Source organism: Gobius niger (genome assembly GCF_951799975.1).
Source record: "Gobius niger genome assembly, chromosome: 16".
Lineage (NCBI taxonomy): Eukaryota > Metazoa > Chordata > Actinopteri > Gobiiformes > Gobiidae > Gobius > Gobius niger.
In genome coordinates, this window is record NC_136867.1 from 23,948,385 (window position 1) to 23,963,177 (window position 14,793).

Consider the following 14,793-nt stretch of genomic DNA (forward strand, 5'->3'; position numbering starts at 1 on the left):
TACTCAAGTAGAAGTAAAACTACTCAATGATATAACTACTCTAATTAGTGCAGTTTCTTCACATTATCTCAAGTGTTAGGTACACTTGAGTAAATGTGACCTACTCCCCGCCTCTGATCTAGCACAGAGGTTCTAAAGTGAGTGTCTCATTTTAAGTCTCTTTATTTATGTTTTAATAATGTATTTAAATTACGTGTTCTCTGATTTAGACATGGGTTACACATTCTACACATTCTACACATAGGTCTATTTTAGACACGTTGTGAGCCCAATTTAGTCCTGATTTTATCGAGGCTTGGTGCCATTTGTCGGGTCAAATATGTTACGCTTTGACTGAGACCAACTTTTTATTATGAAATAATAAACCAACATAACATTAGATCAGTCTGTTACTATTGCAAAACTTTTTTTTTTTTAAACATTTATTACATAATCTCGTGGAGACAAAAACAGCACAAAAAAAACAGGCAAGGCAAGTAAAATAAAATAAGAGTAAAATAAAATAAGGCATTGTTCTCAGATAAATAAAAAGGTGTTACAGGATCAAAAACATTTCAGCAGCATTGCAAATTGCTTCCATCTTTTTACAAAATTCAAGGAGCACAAAAACATACAAAATTCATTTTTAAAACAGCTAACATTTGGCAGCTGTTTTTTCCATTTATTTTTGTGAATGTGGTATTTACCCATAATGACTATAAGGTTAATTAAAAGTGAAATGTCCCTTGTCAGTTTGGGTAAAACATTTTTTTTTTTTGTATCCATTTGTTTTATTTCCCCCTCAGAGCAGAACTTTTACAAACCCCGCCCACCGAGTGACGTCACACTTCCGGTCCGTCAGTTGTAGTTTTTTGTGGGCGTCGCTTCAGGGCTAGCTTCTGTAGTCCTGCTCCTCAGTTCATGAAATTAGCCGCTAACAGGCTTCCTTTCGGATAAAATCACCACTGCTGCAACTTCGCTCGGCCCTCGCCACAAGCCAGGTACGAAAATAAGCCCGGGTTTCCTCAATATTTACATTTCACGATAGCCAAAACATGCTAACAATCTGGAACAGTCACAGTTAGCGGCTACTACTTAGCTTGTGGTATGCAGCCAGGTGTTTGCACAGTTAACTAATATTTGAGTAAGCAGAGCATTATCTACGAACCGTGACGCTTTTGTTGCTTGTCTGTCACGTAATTTCTTCCTAGATACGCAGTAACTGAACGCTCTTTTGCCTGACCATTGGCCGAGAATGGAAAGATTTACTCACACCTACCTACTCAGAGCTCCCAGTATTTTGACAGCTTGTGTTATGACAACTGCATAAACTTTCTTTTCTCTTTCTGTTTGTAGATCATGTCAGACTTTTCGGTAAGTAAACGCTATAATCTTTCAAGGAATATAATGCTGAATTTCTGTCGATTGGTTGTTTTATATATGAGCACGAGCAGTTCTTTGGGATAGAATTGTTGAAAAGGGCAGACAGTGTTTCCTTATTTCTCTGTAAATTATTACGCTCTCTGGTTAATCTGTACCTGTTTGATGCTGCGATGTTGGACAGTGTGGACAGTAGGCAGCTTTAGTGTAATGTAGATTTATCATGAAATGTATTTGGGTTATTACAACTCATGTAAACCAGGTACTTTCTGAAAAGATCTAGAAACTCATTTTTGTGGTGTCATGATGATAACCTCTTTAACACTGGCAGTGAGTTTATAGGCCTGTAATTTGTGAAGTGACTTGAAGGCAGAACCACAAATATCACCAAATGTAAAATCTCGTACTGTATAATATTCTGACCACAAGAGTGAGAGGAAGCTTCAGGAGGTAGAAGCAAAACGTCCTCACTTGAGCCACCCCAGTCCCGTCTCTACAATGTTTAAGTCTATTTTGTTCATGAATATTTCTTGTGCTTGTCCATTTCGACAGTCAGCTAAATGTTAAGCAAGAAATACAAAGATTTCACATCTTACAGTCTTAGATCAGTTCCTCTTGCTTGTTTTGAGACTGTTCTTATTGAGTTTTTATTGTGTGTGAGTAATTATAGTAATTACATTTTCTTTTTGGTTCATGTGTGCGTCATAAGTAGGTTTCCGCTGTACGATATATCAGCACATTATTGTTGGTGCAATATTGACATAACATTCAACTTGCTTGAAGCCACATTGTATCGCAGATCAATGAGGTCGACCATCTTCCGTGATCTTTCCATGATTTTACCCATTTTCACCGACACTGACACTGATTTAGTGTAATTTTTGTCTCGTTTTTATTAGGTGTGGGAACCTTTGGGTATCTCACGATTCGATACGATACGCGATACATGGCTTACGATAACAATGATCTCACGATACACCGATACTGCGATAATCGATGTATTGCACAAAAATAACCTACGATACATCACGATAAAAACAAAAAAAACATTTGACTTTTAAGCTTTATTATAGCATTTTGGCAAGGCTAATCTGCATTTCTGTCCATGTGCTTTTTTAACTCTTTCTGTGTGAATAATGATCTCTGAGGTCTATAGATCTGTCAGTGGCATCACTTCATTTACATTTAAATAAACTAGAAACCATAATAATAATAATATATTTGTGTGCTCCAAGTGCTTACTGAATTGTTGATCTTTATTGGCTTCTATTGACCGTGAAAACAGTTGAGCACTGCTGCCTCATTGATATGTACGGCGTTGCTCATTAATATGCATGACATCATCAAAAGTATCGATATCGGAATATATAAAGTATCGGTTTTGTATCGTCCAGCAAAATATTGCGATATATCAGAAAATCGATATATTGTCCCACTCCTAGTTTTTACACAATATGACAAAGAATCTAAAGTAGTGAATGGATACTTTAACATTGTATAACATATGAATAAGACATTTCTAAGAATATACATTTACAGTTGGATCAGCAGCAGAATCAGCAGTTCCCTATTTTTCGCTGTTTCTACACCTCGTTATTGATTTGCTGTCCCGCTGATTCAAAGTGGTTCTGTCAGTCATTCTTACTCTCTCCTGTAGTTGGCCGACGCTTTAGGAGAGGACTCTTCGAAAGCGGCCAAAAAGATCGGGAACACGAACCCCTCGGCTCCGCCCTCAAACCCCGGCTGGCCTGGTTCTGCCCCCGGCGCCCCCTCACAGCCCTCTGGTCCTCCGGGGCAGTACTCGGGGCCCTACTCTGGTCCGGGGGCACCGTCAGGCCCCTACGCCGGCCAGCCCTCTGCACCTGGTGGATTCCCTCCTCCTCCTGGGCCCGGGGCACCAGGGCAGTACCCCCCCGGGGCTCCCGGACAGTTCCCCTCCAGCCCAGGGGCACCGGGGCAGTTTCCCCCGCACTACCCGCCTGAGGGGGTCCCAGGACAGCTGCCTGGAGGCCCTGTGCCCTACCCCTCAGGACCCTTCCCCTCAGGACCAGGAGCACCCACTGGACCCTACCCCAATGTGCCTTTCCCTGGAGCGCAGCCAGGAGGTAAGGGATCGAGAATGATGATAATAAAATGATGATAATTAGTATCTTATAAATACTTACTACAAGCACAAATTAATATAAAGCGTTACCAATACTAGTAAACAAATTCTGAGCTCTGTAAAATACTGCGCTTATTCTTCCTCCACAGTAAAGACTAAGTGAAGGCATCAAAGACATTATTAGAGTTTTTATTGTTTGCTGAACCTCCAAAGTTGCCATTAAAGGAACTGGCCACCGTTTTTACATACTGAGATATGTTCTTGCCTGAGCTTAGACAAGTTGATGCGTACCTGTGGAAGAGCTTGGTCGCTTCTAATGTCGCCCCCCTTTGGAGCTATAGGAATATACTGGGAGAGGCCAAATGCTAACAACATCTTTGGTCTTTTTGCGTGACTGAGGGCACACAGTTTTTCCATACTGAGATATGTTCTTACCTGAGCTTAGACAACTTCATTACGTACCTGTCTGGTCTTTGTGCCCGTGGAAGAGTGTGGTAGGTTCCAACTTCACCCCCGTTTGGAGCCATAGGAATACATTGGGAGAGGCCAAATGCTAACAACATCTTTGGTCGCACAAAGACCAGACAGGTACACATCAACTCGTCTAAGCTCAGGCAAGAACATATCTCAGTATGGGAAAATAGTGGCCTGCTCCTTTAAGAACGTGTGTCACTTTTTCATAGCTTATGTTGCTTTTTTGACATTTTTCGTGACCTTTTCATCGCTTTTTTTTGTCATTTTATTGATACGCTTTTGTGCCGTTTTATCACTTTGTCATTGCTATTTTCATCACATTTTTCATCGCATTTTTGTCACTATTTTGCCGCTTTTATGTCACTTTTTCATAGCTTTTTTTGTCTCTTTTCTTTCGCTGTTTTGATGCTTTTTTCAAGAAGCTTTTAGATTTGGGTTAAGCCGAACTGGAGAAAACGTGCTCGGTTCAGGTGAGGGTTAAGAGGTTAAGACTAAACTATAAGGGCATGTATGAGGCACATTATTCATAATTGATCAATAAGATGGATATGATAATAATAATGAACACATTCCCTTCTGTTTGCTCTCAGCTCCCGGTGCGTTTCCCCCCGGTCCAGGTGGCTTCCCTTCGTTCCCCACTGCTGGAGGCTTTCCCCCGCTCCCCACCGGCTCGTGGGGGCCCCCTGCTGGTGGCGGCTTCCCTCCAGCTCCTTCCCCGTTCGGCCCTGGTCCCGCGGGTCCATACGGAGGTCCCATGGTGAGTCTAAACACCGTTATTACATGTGCATAGGGGGCTTTGCTTAACGCTGCTGGTCTGTGACTCTGGTGTTTTTGGATGGAGATGGAGTGGCTTGCTTTTTCTAAGGGAGAAGTTTGGTGGAGAACGATATCTTTAAGTTTCAGATAAAGTAAACCTACCTTTTGTTCTTTTTAATTGTTTTTGGTGTGATGTGTTTGGTTTTAAAAAGGCGTCAAGTGTTTTTTTTTCTCTGTCTTTAGCCTTTTCCGCTGCATGGCTGAAACTGGAGCAGATGGATATAATAATAATCTTTCCCTTTTGTGACTTTTTAACTGTGAGATCGTGGGAATCACATTGATGCAAAAGAGAGTTTAAGGCGAGACACCGAGGAGAAAACATACATTGTCACGCAGTCGTTAATGTTGAGATTTTAGCTATTTTTCTTTAGCTTTTATCTTAGTTTTAATGCCAGAGTATACAGACACAACTTACTTATATCTGGAGGCTTTGTCTGTTAGCGAGCTGGAGATTTCCCAGAAATGACTAGGACCAGCCGGTTTCCCACACGCATTCACAAATATTGACATATTTGGTGTCCACGTATAGATGACGCTATAATCCAAAAATGGAATCTTTCTTCTACAGTGCTTTATTATCCCTGTAGGGTAAGGAGCAGTGGGCGGACAGGAAGAGGCCATTGTTTTTCCATACTGAGATATGTTCTTACCTGAGCTTAGACGAGTTGATACGTACCTGTCTGGTCTGTGTTCATGCCCGTGGAAGAGATTGGTCGCTTCTAACTTCACCCCCGTTTGGAGCTATAGGAATACACTGGGAGAGGCCAAATGCTAACAACATCTTTGGTTGTTTTACGTGACTGAGGGCACACACAAACAACAGGTACACATCAACTCGTTTAAGCTCAGGTAAGAACATATCTCAGTGTGTAAAATGGTGGCCTGTTCCTTTTTAATGGCTAATTCAATCAAGTAAACTCAAACTAAGACCCAAAGTCCCCTCTGAAAATAATCTGTGGAGCTAATATTTAAACAAAACACAAAACCATTATTTCTAATTAGTCACTGAAAATATAGGCGATTTGGGCCATTTTCGTACATAAAAGGCCTTATTTTTATATGAAAATGTAAAATGCCTTGCAATACAAGTTTTTAATCCATTTTATTTGAATTAAACTTTAAAAAGTCTCCTGATCTTTCATGTGAAGAAAACTGCTCATTGTCCTACTCATTAATATTGTATAATGAAGCTACAATGAGGCCCATAAAGATAACATAACCCTTTATTTAAAAATTGTTATTATACATGAATGAATTGAATTAATTCGCCCAATTTATCGCCCAGCCCTATTCAAATGTATACTTTATTTTTAATTTTTTCGTCATTCATCTCAGTTGCCACCTTAAAGCACTGGTGATTTAAAGGTCACGCTTTTGGAGGATGTTTACAGACAAGAATTATTTACTAAAAATATTATACATCCTACTTTTATCTCTGTATCTGTATTCATTTTTGGTGCATATACTTAACAAAATGCCACTGATTGAAATTGATACAGACATTTTGTGACAGACTAGCAACTTCTTCAGCAACTTGAGGAGGATAATTAACTTTATGTCAGTCTCTCTCTCCCCTGTACGGTCAGTATGGTTCCCAAGTTCTCACTCCCCCTCACTCTAACCTCCTTCCCCTGTCACTCTCTTCCCTCCAGGCTCCGCTCTGCTGGGAACCAAATATTCATTCAAAAACCCCGGTGAAAACTCCAGAGCTCCACATTAATGACTTCTCTTGTTTTCCAGCCCAGATTCTACCCGCCTCGATACTGAAAACACACGGACAGCAACACCAGCACTTCCAGAAACGTCACTCGTGCCATAATATTGGAATATACAGTAGTTTACATGTTCACACAGTGTTTCAGATGAATAAAGTGCAATACAGTAGTTTTCACAAAGAATACATGCTTCACTAAAGTATTGTTTGCTGTAACTGATCTTTACATAGATAGTTTTCATGCCCAAAGTTTGATAGATTTACTCAATTCTTCCAAAATTCCCAAATCTTTCGATAAAAGGGACACAATTAAAAGACACAATTAACCATATAGATTTTTTTTTTACTCTAGGATGTTATATTACCTAAAAATCTTTAACTTCTTAACCCCCACCTGAACAAAGCACATTTTCTACAAATCTAAAAGGTTCCTGAAAAAAGTGTCAATACACAGGTGCTCGTCATATAATTATAAAATCATTAAAAAGCCTCTCCTAGTTTGCAAAATGAAGGCGAGCGGGAACAGAATTTTCAAAAGTTAACGATGAAGCTCCTCCCCCTCCCTCCTGATTGGACCCGACAGGCCGGTTCACAGGAAAAGCTCGTCTCATTGGTCGACGTGGTGTCCCGGGGATTGTGATTAAGGAGGGAGGGGTGTTAGAAAAAAACATTATAATCTAATTGTACTTATGCTACCTGAAATTTCAGACCCAGGCGGTCAAGTAGACACAATCTATTACATTTGTAAAACATTTAAACTTACAGACTGTCACTTTAATGTGTGATGAAAACGCAACAGAAAAGTGACAAAAGAGCAATGGCAAAAAAGTGAAGCAAAGAAAAGTTTAGATGAGTTTTGTAGGCCTTAGCTTTCAAATGTGGCGTTACACTGGCCTATAGGCTGTGATCTCATGGATTTGGGTAAAGCTGAACTGGAGAAAATGTACTCGGTTAAAAGGCCTAGATGCAAGTTGGTCATTTTATGCTCACTACTGCCACCTCAGGTCATGCGTGTAACTGCACCTTCTATATTAAGCTCATGCATAACATTTTTAAACTCCTTATAGTCCCTTTAAGAGTTCAGCTTTACCCATATCTAAAAGCTCACAGCCTATAGGCCAGTGTACAGCCTCATTTGAAAGCTAAGACCTACAAAACTCATTGTAACAGATCTTTTTCCCTCGCGTTGTTGCCGCGTCGTCACTTTTTTTTACTGTTTATTGATTTTTTGTTGCATTTTTGTCCCTTTTGTCACTTCATCACTATTCTGTAACTCTTTCAGATTTGTTTGTTTAGATTTGGGTAAAATGTGCTCTGTTCAGGTCGGGGTTAAGAGATTAAAGATCAACCAAGATTCCAACACACTATATTCTTGACTATGATGAGCCTGCTTTACTGACTTAAAATGAAGATGTTTTTTTCTTCCATATAATCCTCTCTTGCTTCACTGAAAATCACTGTATTTATATTAATCATGTTGCGATTACTTTCCGTTTTGTGCAACTGGACTTTTGACCCTTCTTTCCAAGTGTCGGATAAGATTATTAGTCATTGGGCGTAACAGGGAAACCCAGGGCGGGGTCAGAAACTCCAGTAATGTTCAACTAACAAAGAAAATGTGCTTTTTGCTTATTTTGTGATGCAATAAATAAATGAATGTTGTAACCGAGCTTCGATCTGTGCATGTTTGTGTGAAGCAATGACTAATGTGTTCCCCGTGGATTTGGTCCTATGGTAATTAACAGCAGTTTCTATATTATGTAAACAGATTATGTTTCCAGATGAAATGATGATAATAATGTTGTTGTTATTTTAGATGGTGCCTTTTGACCTCCCGCTCCACGCCGGAATAATGCCCAGGCTTGTAATCACAATCGTGGGCGAACCTGTGCCCGGTGGAGACAGGTGGGAAATTTAATTAGTAAAAGTAGATCTCACTTTTTCTCTCACTTAAAGGGACTATACAGGGTTTAAAAATGTTAAAATTAAGTATTTTCCTCCCCCTACATGTTCCAGCCATGTCCTAATGTGTAGAGTGAGCTCAGACCTGTTCACCACAACTGCCTCTAAAATCCTGCGCTGTCACTTAAAAAGTTGTTACTTCGGGTCTGAAGTGCCGTCATGCACGAGCTTAAAGGGGGGGTATTATGCAAAATCGACTTTTTCAAGCTTTACATCATGTTATTATGTCATTCCCTCATTAAAAACATGGCTGAAGTGTTGCCTTGGCACATTCATGTATTTTTGAGTAATCTGTAAAAACTCTGATAGCAGCCATTTTAGGGATAGCTTTGCCTGAGTCCACCTAGGAACGCCCCCACCTCCTGGAGACGCCTCCGAGCTTTGGTCACCAGCCGAGTAACCAACCACTGCTCCACAGCAGAACCCCCTCCCCACTGATGCCACAGACAGCGTGTGGAGGGGGCGTGTCGGAAAGGGTCAGAGGTTCTTAAAGAGACAGAGGCCTATTTCAAGACATTCACTACAGCCATTTTGAGAGAGCAATTTTATGCAAGGCAGTTATTTTAATTTACTGTATTTACAGACCAACAGAAGGTTTCGTCATTATTGTAGTGTGCTATAGACTGGTGCTATGTGATTGAAAAAAGCATAATACCCCCTCTTTAGTATAGAAGGTGCAGTTACACGTATGGCCTGAGGTGGCAGTAGTGAGTATAAATTGGCCAACTTGCATCTCGCCCCTTTAAGGGCCGGAACAAAATTGGGAGAAGTGTCTTTTTTGAACATTGAACGACCTGTTTATAATTCCATGTATTAAACAAGGCCAAAATTTAATTCATATAGAATATACGCTGCCTGAACAAAAACAAAATTGCCGCCTGGATTTAACTATTCAGGTCTAAGCTCTTTCAAATATTGTTCCCCAAAACCTGATTAAGCCCAGGGTGCTTTCTTTTTTGAGTCCTCCCCAATCCAACATTCTTGATTATTCATGTGACGCTTGTGAGAGATTTTTGAGCGTTTGTGGGTTTGTGTAACTGCAGCTTCTGTATTAAGCTCGTGCATGACGGCACTTGGGACCCGAAGTAACAACTTTTTGAGTGACAGTGCAGGATTTTAGAGGCAGTTGTGGTGAACAGGTCTGGGCTCATTCTACACAATAGGACATGGCTGGAACATGTAGGAGGAGGATTAGTATAGTCCCTTTAAGCTTTAATGCATGCTCAAGACATTAGCATGCTACCGGTTAGCCTTTAGCTTCAACAGTTCAGCTCTGACCTCTCCAAGAGAAAGCCCTGAACCACACTCCAAACCTTGGATACAACATGTGACAGAGGTCAGAGGTCAGAGCTGAGCTGTGACTGTAGTATTTCCTCAATGTTCATATGTGAGCCACACGTGTGTTTATTGTGTTGAAGCCATTGAGTTGATTGACAGTTGCTAACCGGTAGCATGCTAACGTCTTGAGCAGCTAAAGCACTGACTCAGACTGAGACTCTGTTGACATGACAAACTGTAAAAATCACAGAGAAAGGTTTTTCTGTTTCTTCTTTGATGTGTGAATTTAGTCTGAGGAATGAAGCAGATCTTTAGTAAATCCTGCAGTAGCTCGACACACAGAGCTGCTACATCTTTGCCACATTTGCTACTTATATCACATAAACGTGCGTCTCTGGTGCCGTGTTTTTACTGTTATCTTCTTCAGCAATGATTACGAGAACATAAAAATGCTACTGTCAATCAGTCGTCTTTCATTTTCATCCTGAGTAGAGATATTGTTACATGTTGTAGTACTGCATAATTCTACTTTGGTGTTCAAAATGGCTGCCAGAACTATGCGTGATGTCATTGGAAACGCATGTATAATCAAGAAGACAAATGACACATAGTTATTTTGTACTATACCAGTGAATACAATCAGCAATATTAACGCCACAACCATTCTGCTGATCCCAAGACAAGGAAAGAAAACACTTTAATCATCTCTTCAATAATGACAAATACCCATCACTGCCAATAACAACTTCATTTGTCATTTGTTCCTTATTGTTATGAATTAAATGCTTTTAATGGACACAATATTAATGATCGTGTTTTGTGTTATTAACAACTATAGTATATGATTTATTAATATTGTAATTATTTCATATTTCATGGGATATTTTTTGGGTAAACCTTTCCCTTTGTGTGGTTGATGTTCTTCAGGTTCCAGGTGGACTTCATCAAAGGCCCTGACGTGGTTTTCCATTTGAACCCTCGCTTCAGCGAACACACCATCGTCAGGAACTCGAACCTGGGCGGGTTCTGGGGCCCCGAGGAGAGAGAGGGGCCCTTCCCTTTTATGCCGGGACAGAGATTTGAGGTAATAAATAATGTAGTATAAAACTTTGTCATTAAGGATAGTTATTTAAATAGAGATCCGAGATTGTTTTTTAGATTTCATTTTTTTTTTTTATACATGAAACGTTTTTTCCTCTTATTTATGCCGATAATCTACAGCAAAAGTTTCACATTGATTTCTCTAAATGTTAATGTTTTTCTTATTCATCTGCATTGTTGTTGTTCTTTCACTTTGCTATAATCTTGCTATAATCCAGAAAGTTCAAGCTTCGATCTCAGCTTTGACCCGTGTAAAATCGTCGTATCATCTATAGGCCGGTCACAATAATTACTTGTCGTTTGATAAATGAAAGATAAACAACAACTTTTGGGCTCAATATTAATCGTCTGTACATCCATCATATTCCTCTGTAAAGCTTTAATTTTCAAGTAAATCAAGTAGAAAATTTGTTTCCACTTCTGTGTCATTTGAAATGAAAAAATGAAGAACAGGGGGGAATTGAGAAAAAAGTGGAAAAAGTTGGGTTACATTGGGGGGAAAAATTTGGGAGAAAAAACTGAGCATTTGTGGCGAAATTGAGAAAAAAAACACGTGGAAAACATCGGAAGAAAATGGGAAAACAAGTGGAAAATTTGGGGGGAATTTGAGGAAAAAAACTGGGAGCATTTGTGGTGAAATTGAGAAAAAATATCGGAAAAAAATTGGGGGGAAAATGGGAAAAGAAGTGGAAAAATTGGGAGGAATTTAGGAAAAAAAATTGGTGTATTTGTGGAAAAATTGAGAAAAAAAACACTTAGAAAACATTGGGGAAAAATGGGGGGGAAATGAAAGAAAAAAAAGGGAAAACAAGTGGAAAAATTGAGGGGAATTTGGGATTTTTTTTTTTAGAAAATTTGAAGAAGAAAAAAAAAAATGGCAAAACAATTACAATTTTGGGAAAATTGGGAAAAAAACACATTAAATAAATTTGAATTTAGGGAACATTTTTTGAAAAGATGTGGAAAATTTAGGAAAATTGTTTTTTTCTGCTCTTTTGTAGTTAAAGGAATTTTCTAGGTTGTTTCACCTCAAACAAATGATACAAATGCAAAAGAAATTAAATGCAAGGAAAAGGAATGAATTAACATTATTCATCTGTTTTATGGTTCTATGACAAATATTTTAGTTGAGGTATCAGAAAAAGTCGTTCAGGTATCAGTATAGAGTTCGGGAATGTGACGTCATATCGCTAAGCATTATGGGATGAGCAGCAATTGGACGGTTCGCCCTGTCGGTGCTTATTTTACCGATAATGACCAGCGTTCTATACATTATCCCTTACTTAACGGACGCCCTCCAGCCAATCAGAATGGAGTATTCGCCCAGACCATGGTATGACTTTGTGATAATGTGTCGTCTCTCCCTCAGCTGAAGATCCTGGTGGACGAGGACATGTTCAAAGTGGCGGTGGACGGGAACCACCTGCTGGAGTACGAGCACAGAGCGGGCGGCCTGGAGGAGGTGACGCTGCTGAGGATCACGGGAGACGTGGTCCTGGAGAGCGTCGCCCCCAATATGATCTGAACCCCACTGTTAACGCTTGGATTTAAACTCGTGACAAACGAACAGGGCTCCTCGCGCGTCAGATGCGCTGAGGGATTTACAGGCCATGACAGACATTTGAAATTACTGAAGGACTTGACAACTTTTAGAACGATTCGATCATGTATTTTCAAAAACACGGCGTCTTATCGCGTTCATTTGAGTAATAAAAGATCCTGATTTCAGAGAGGTTTCTGTTTTTCCGAGTAAAGTAAATTCTGAAGCTTAAATCGTCGACTGGACTTCAATACGATGAAAACAAATAAGAGCCTTCACAAACTGTTTTTATGACTTTGTTTTTTATATGCTACTTTACTTACAGACAGACAATCGCAGAGAGATTTATTCAACTCAGTAGTGCTTAGGTCCCTCTCCGCCCCAAATACTCCCTTTATACAGCACCGAAAAAGTTTGGAAACACTTTTATTTACATTGTAGATTCTCACGGAACAAACACAAATGGAATTAAATCAATTATGTCAAAGTTAAAGCTTTAAAGTTATATTTCAGGATTTTTGACATAGGGCCTCATTTCCTAGTTATCCAGAGTGATTTCTGGAGATTTTTTTTTGTATTTATTTAATTTTAATTCATGCAGTCCTTATATTTGAAGAGTTCAGTGGTGCTAGGCTAGTGCTAGGCTAGTGCATGTCTATGGTAACTAGTAGCCTGCATTAAAAACAGTCTGATCCGAGCACAGTGCACCTGAGGCCAGACTACCGATGACTACCAACAATGTTAAAGGGATATTTCAGGATTTTTGACATAGGACCTCATTTCCTAGTTATCCAGAGTGTTGTATTTGTATTTATTGTTTTATTCAGGAAGTCCTTATATTAATGGTGCTAGGCTAGTGCATGTCTATGGTAACTTGTAGCCTGCATTAAAAACAGTTTGACCCAAGCACAGTGCACCTGAGGCAAATCACTTATAACACCAGACTACCCATATAAATGTCTGTGTTGACTGAATAATTTTACAAAGATAACCATTTTGCATTTAAAAGAGCTTACATTTGAGCAGCATCAGCTTCCTGGTTGTAGCTACGCAGCGGCGGAGTGATCTGCTCGGTTACCAGATCTACAGTAGTTTGTTTACCTGCGGCCGCATTACTACACGTGGAATTCACAAAGGAGCTTTCTACAAATCAGATATGGCAACGTTGGGAGGACGACCCCGTGATTTAGAAGAGGTTTTTAATGCAGGCTACTAGTTACCATAGACATGCACTAGCCTAGCACTAGCCTAGCGCCAGTAAACTCTTCAAATATAATGACTGCATGAATAAAAAATGAAAATCTCCACAAATCAAGAACACTCTGGATAACTAGGAAATGAGACCCTATGTGAATAATCCTGAAGTATATTATCTTTAACTCATGTGCAAACCGGACTCCAACCTTTTTACAATCAACATACTCTTATGTAACAAAAGCGACCAGAGCCGTGGGAAGATATTTTAGTTTAAGTTTTAGTAAAAATTTACCCCAAAATGCTTTTTCTGTGCATATTTCCTATTTATCAATGTAGTTGTCAAACTTTCCCCCAGGAGGTGCTGCAGTACCCTCAGCACCCTCAGCACCCTGGGTTCCCACGGCCTTGAAAGCGACAGAAAGCTAATAATGCATCAAAGAGACTCGTCTAATTATGCTATTTCAACGAAAAAGGGTGGAGAGAAGTGTGACTCTATTTAAATGTAAATAGAGTTGGAAATAAAGAAAAGCCAATACATAAGAAGTGTTTCCAAACTTTTGACCGGTGCTGTATTTCTGTAGATTCAGTAATGACATGACAAGAGCTCATTCAGTCTTGAATGAATGAATGAATGAAGAATGGACATAAGAGACTGTGAAGGGGCAGGATAATCGATAAATCATTACTTCTATTCACAAGTGCAACTGTCTCAGGCCTGTCACCAAAATTTCAGCAGAATCTCCCAATGTTTGAAGGGTAAATATGGCCTAACTGCATTTATTATGTGGATATAAGCACTTTCTAAGCCTTATGTCTGTCTGCCAGTGTCAAGTTACAAATGAAGTCATAAAAACTGAACTTATTTTGCCCCAAAAAACTTATATTATTCAAATGATTGTGATAAGTCGCCGTACAAAAATACACTCAAATTCAAACCGAAAAACCCACTGACTGCATGTTTCGGCGGATTACAAGATATTTTCAATAGACAATAGCAACAAGCCACCGATATAGGCACCAGGCGCAAGTAGTTCGATAAAACTTTCCGTCGCAGCACCTTTGTTAGTCCTACTTTCAGTGTGAAAATCGACTCTAGTTTTGTTCCTTTCCTGAATGGTTTTGCCGCTATAACTCGTATAACCCCATGTTTATCTTGTAGGTTCATTCCTGTTCAAGACCACGAATGAAATAAGTTTTAGTTCAGGTTAGACATTCGCATTAGCCACTATATCTTCATCGCGATGCATA

The 14,793-nt window shown here is 39.6% G+C and overlaps 1 protein-coding gene across 1 annotated transcript; it reads left to right on the top strand.

Moving 5' to 3' along the window:
• Positions 1-830: 830 nt before the first annotated feature.
• Positions 831-12,665, top strand: lgals3a (lectin, galactoside binding soluble 3a). Its single transcript, XM_079573559.1, has 7 exons — positions 831-980; positions 1,336-1,353; positions 3,017-3,464; positions 4,528-4,694; positions 8,284-8,372; positions 10,635-10,791; positions 12,178-12,665. The coding sequence occupies exons 2-7, from the start codon at positions 1,339-1,341 to the stop codon at positions 12,331-12,333; spliced, it is 1,032 nt and encodes a 343-aa protein (XP_079429685.1). The 5' UTR covers positions 831-980; positions 1,336-1,338; the 3' UTR covers positions 12,334-12,665.
• Positions 12,666-14,793: the final 2,128 nt, after the last annotated feature.

Bases quoted from the DNA above. Each gene is read 5' to 3' on its own strand.
- lgals3a (XM_079573559.1), top strand. The intron at 3,465-4,527 runs GTAAGGGATCGA...GTTTGCTCTCAG, and splicing joins CCCTGGAGCGCAGCCAGGAG to CTCCCGGTGCGTTTCCCCCC. The intron at 10,792-12,177 runs GTAATAAATAAT...TCTCTCCCTCAG, and splicing joins TGCCGGGACAGAGATTTGAG to CTGAAGATCCTGGTGGACGA.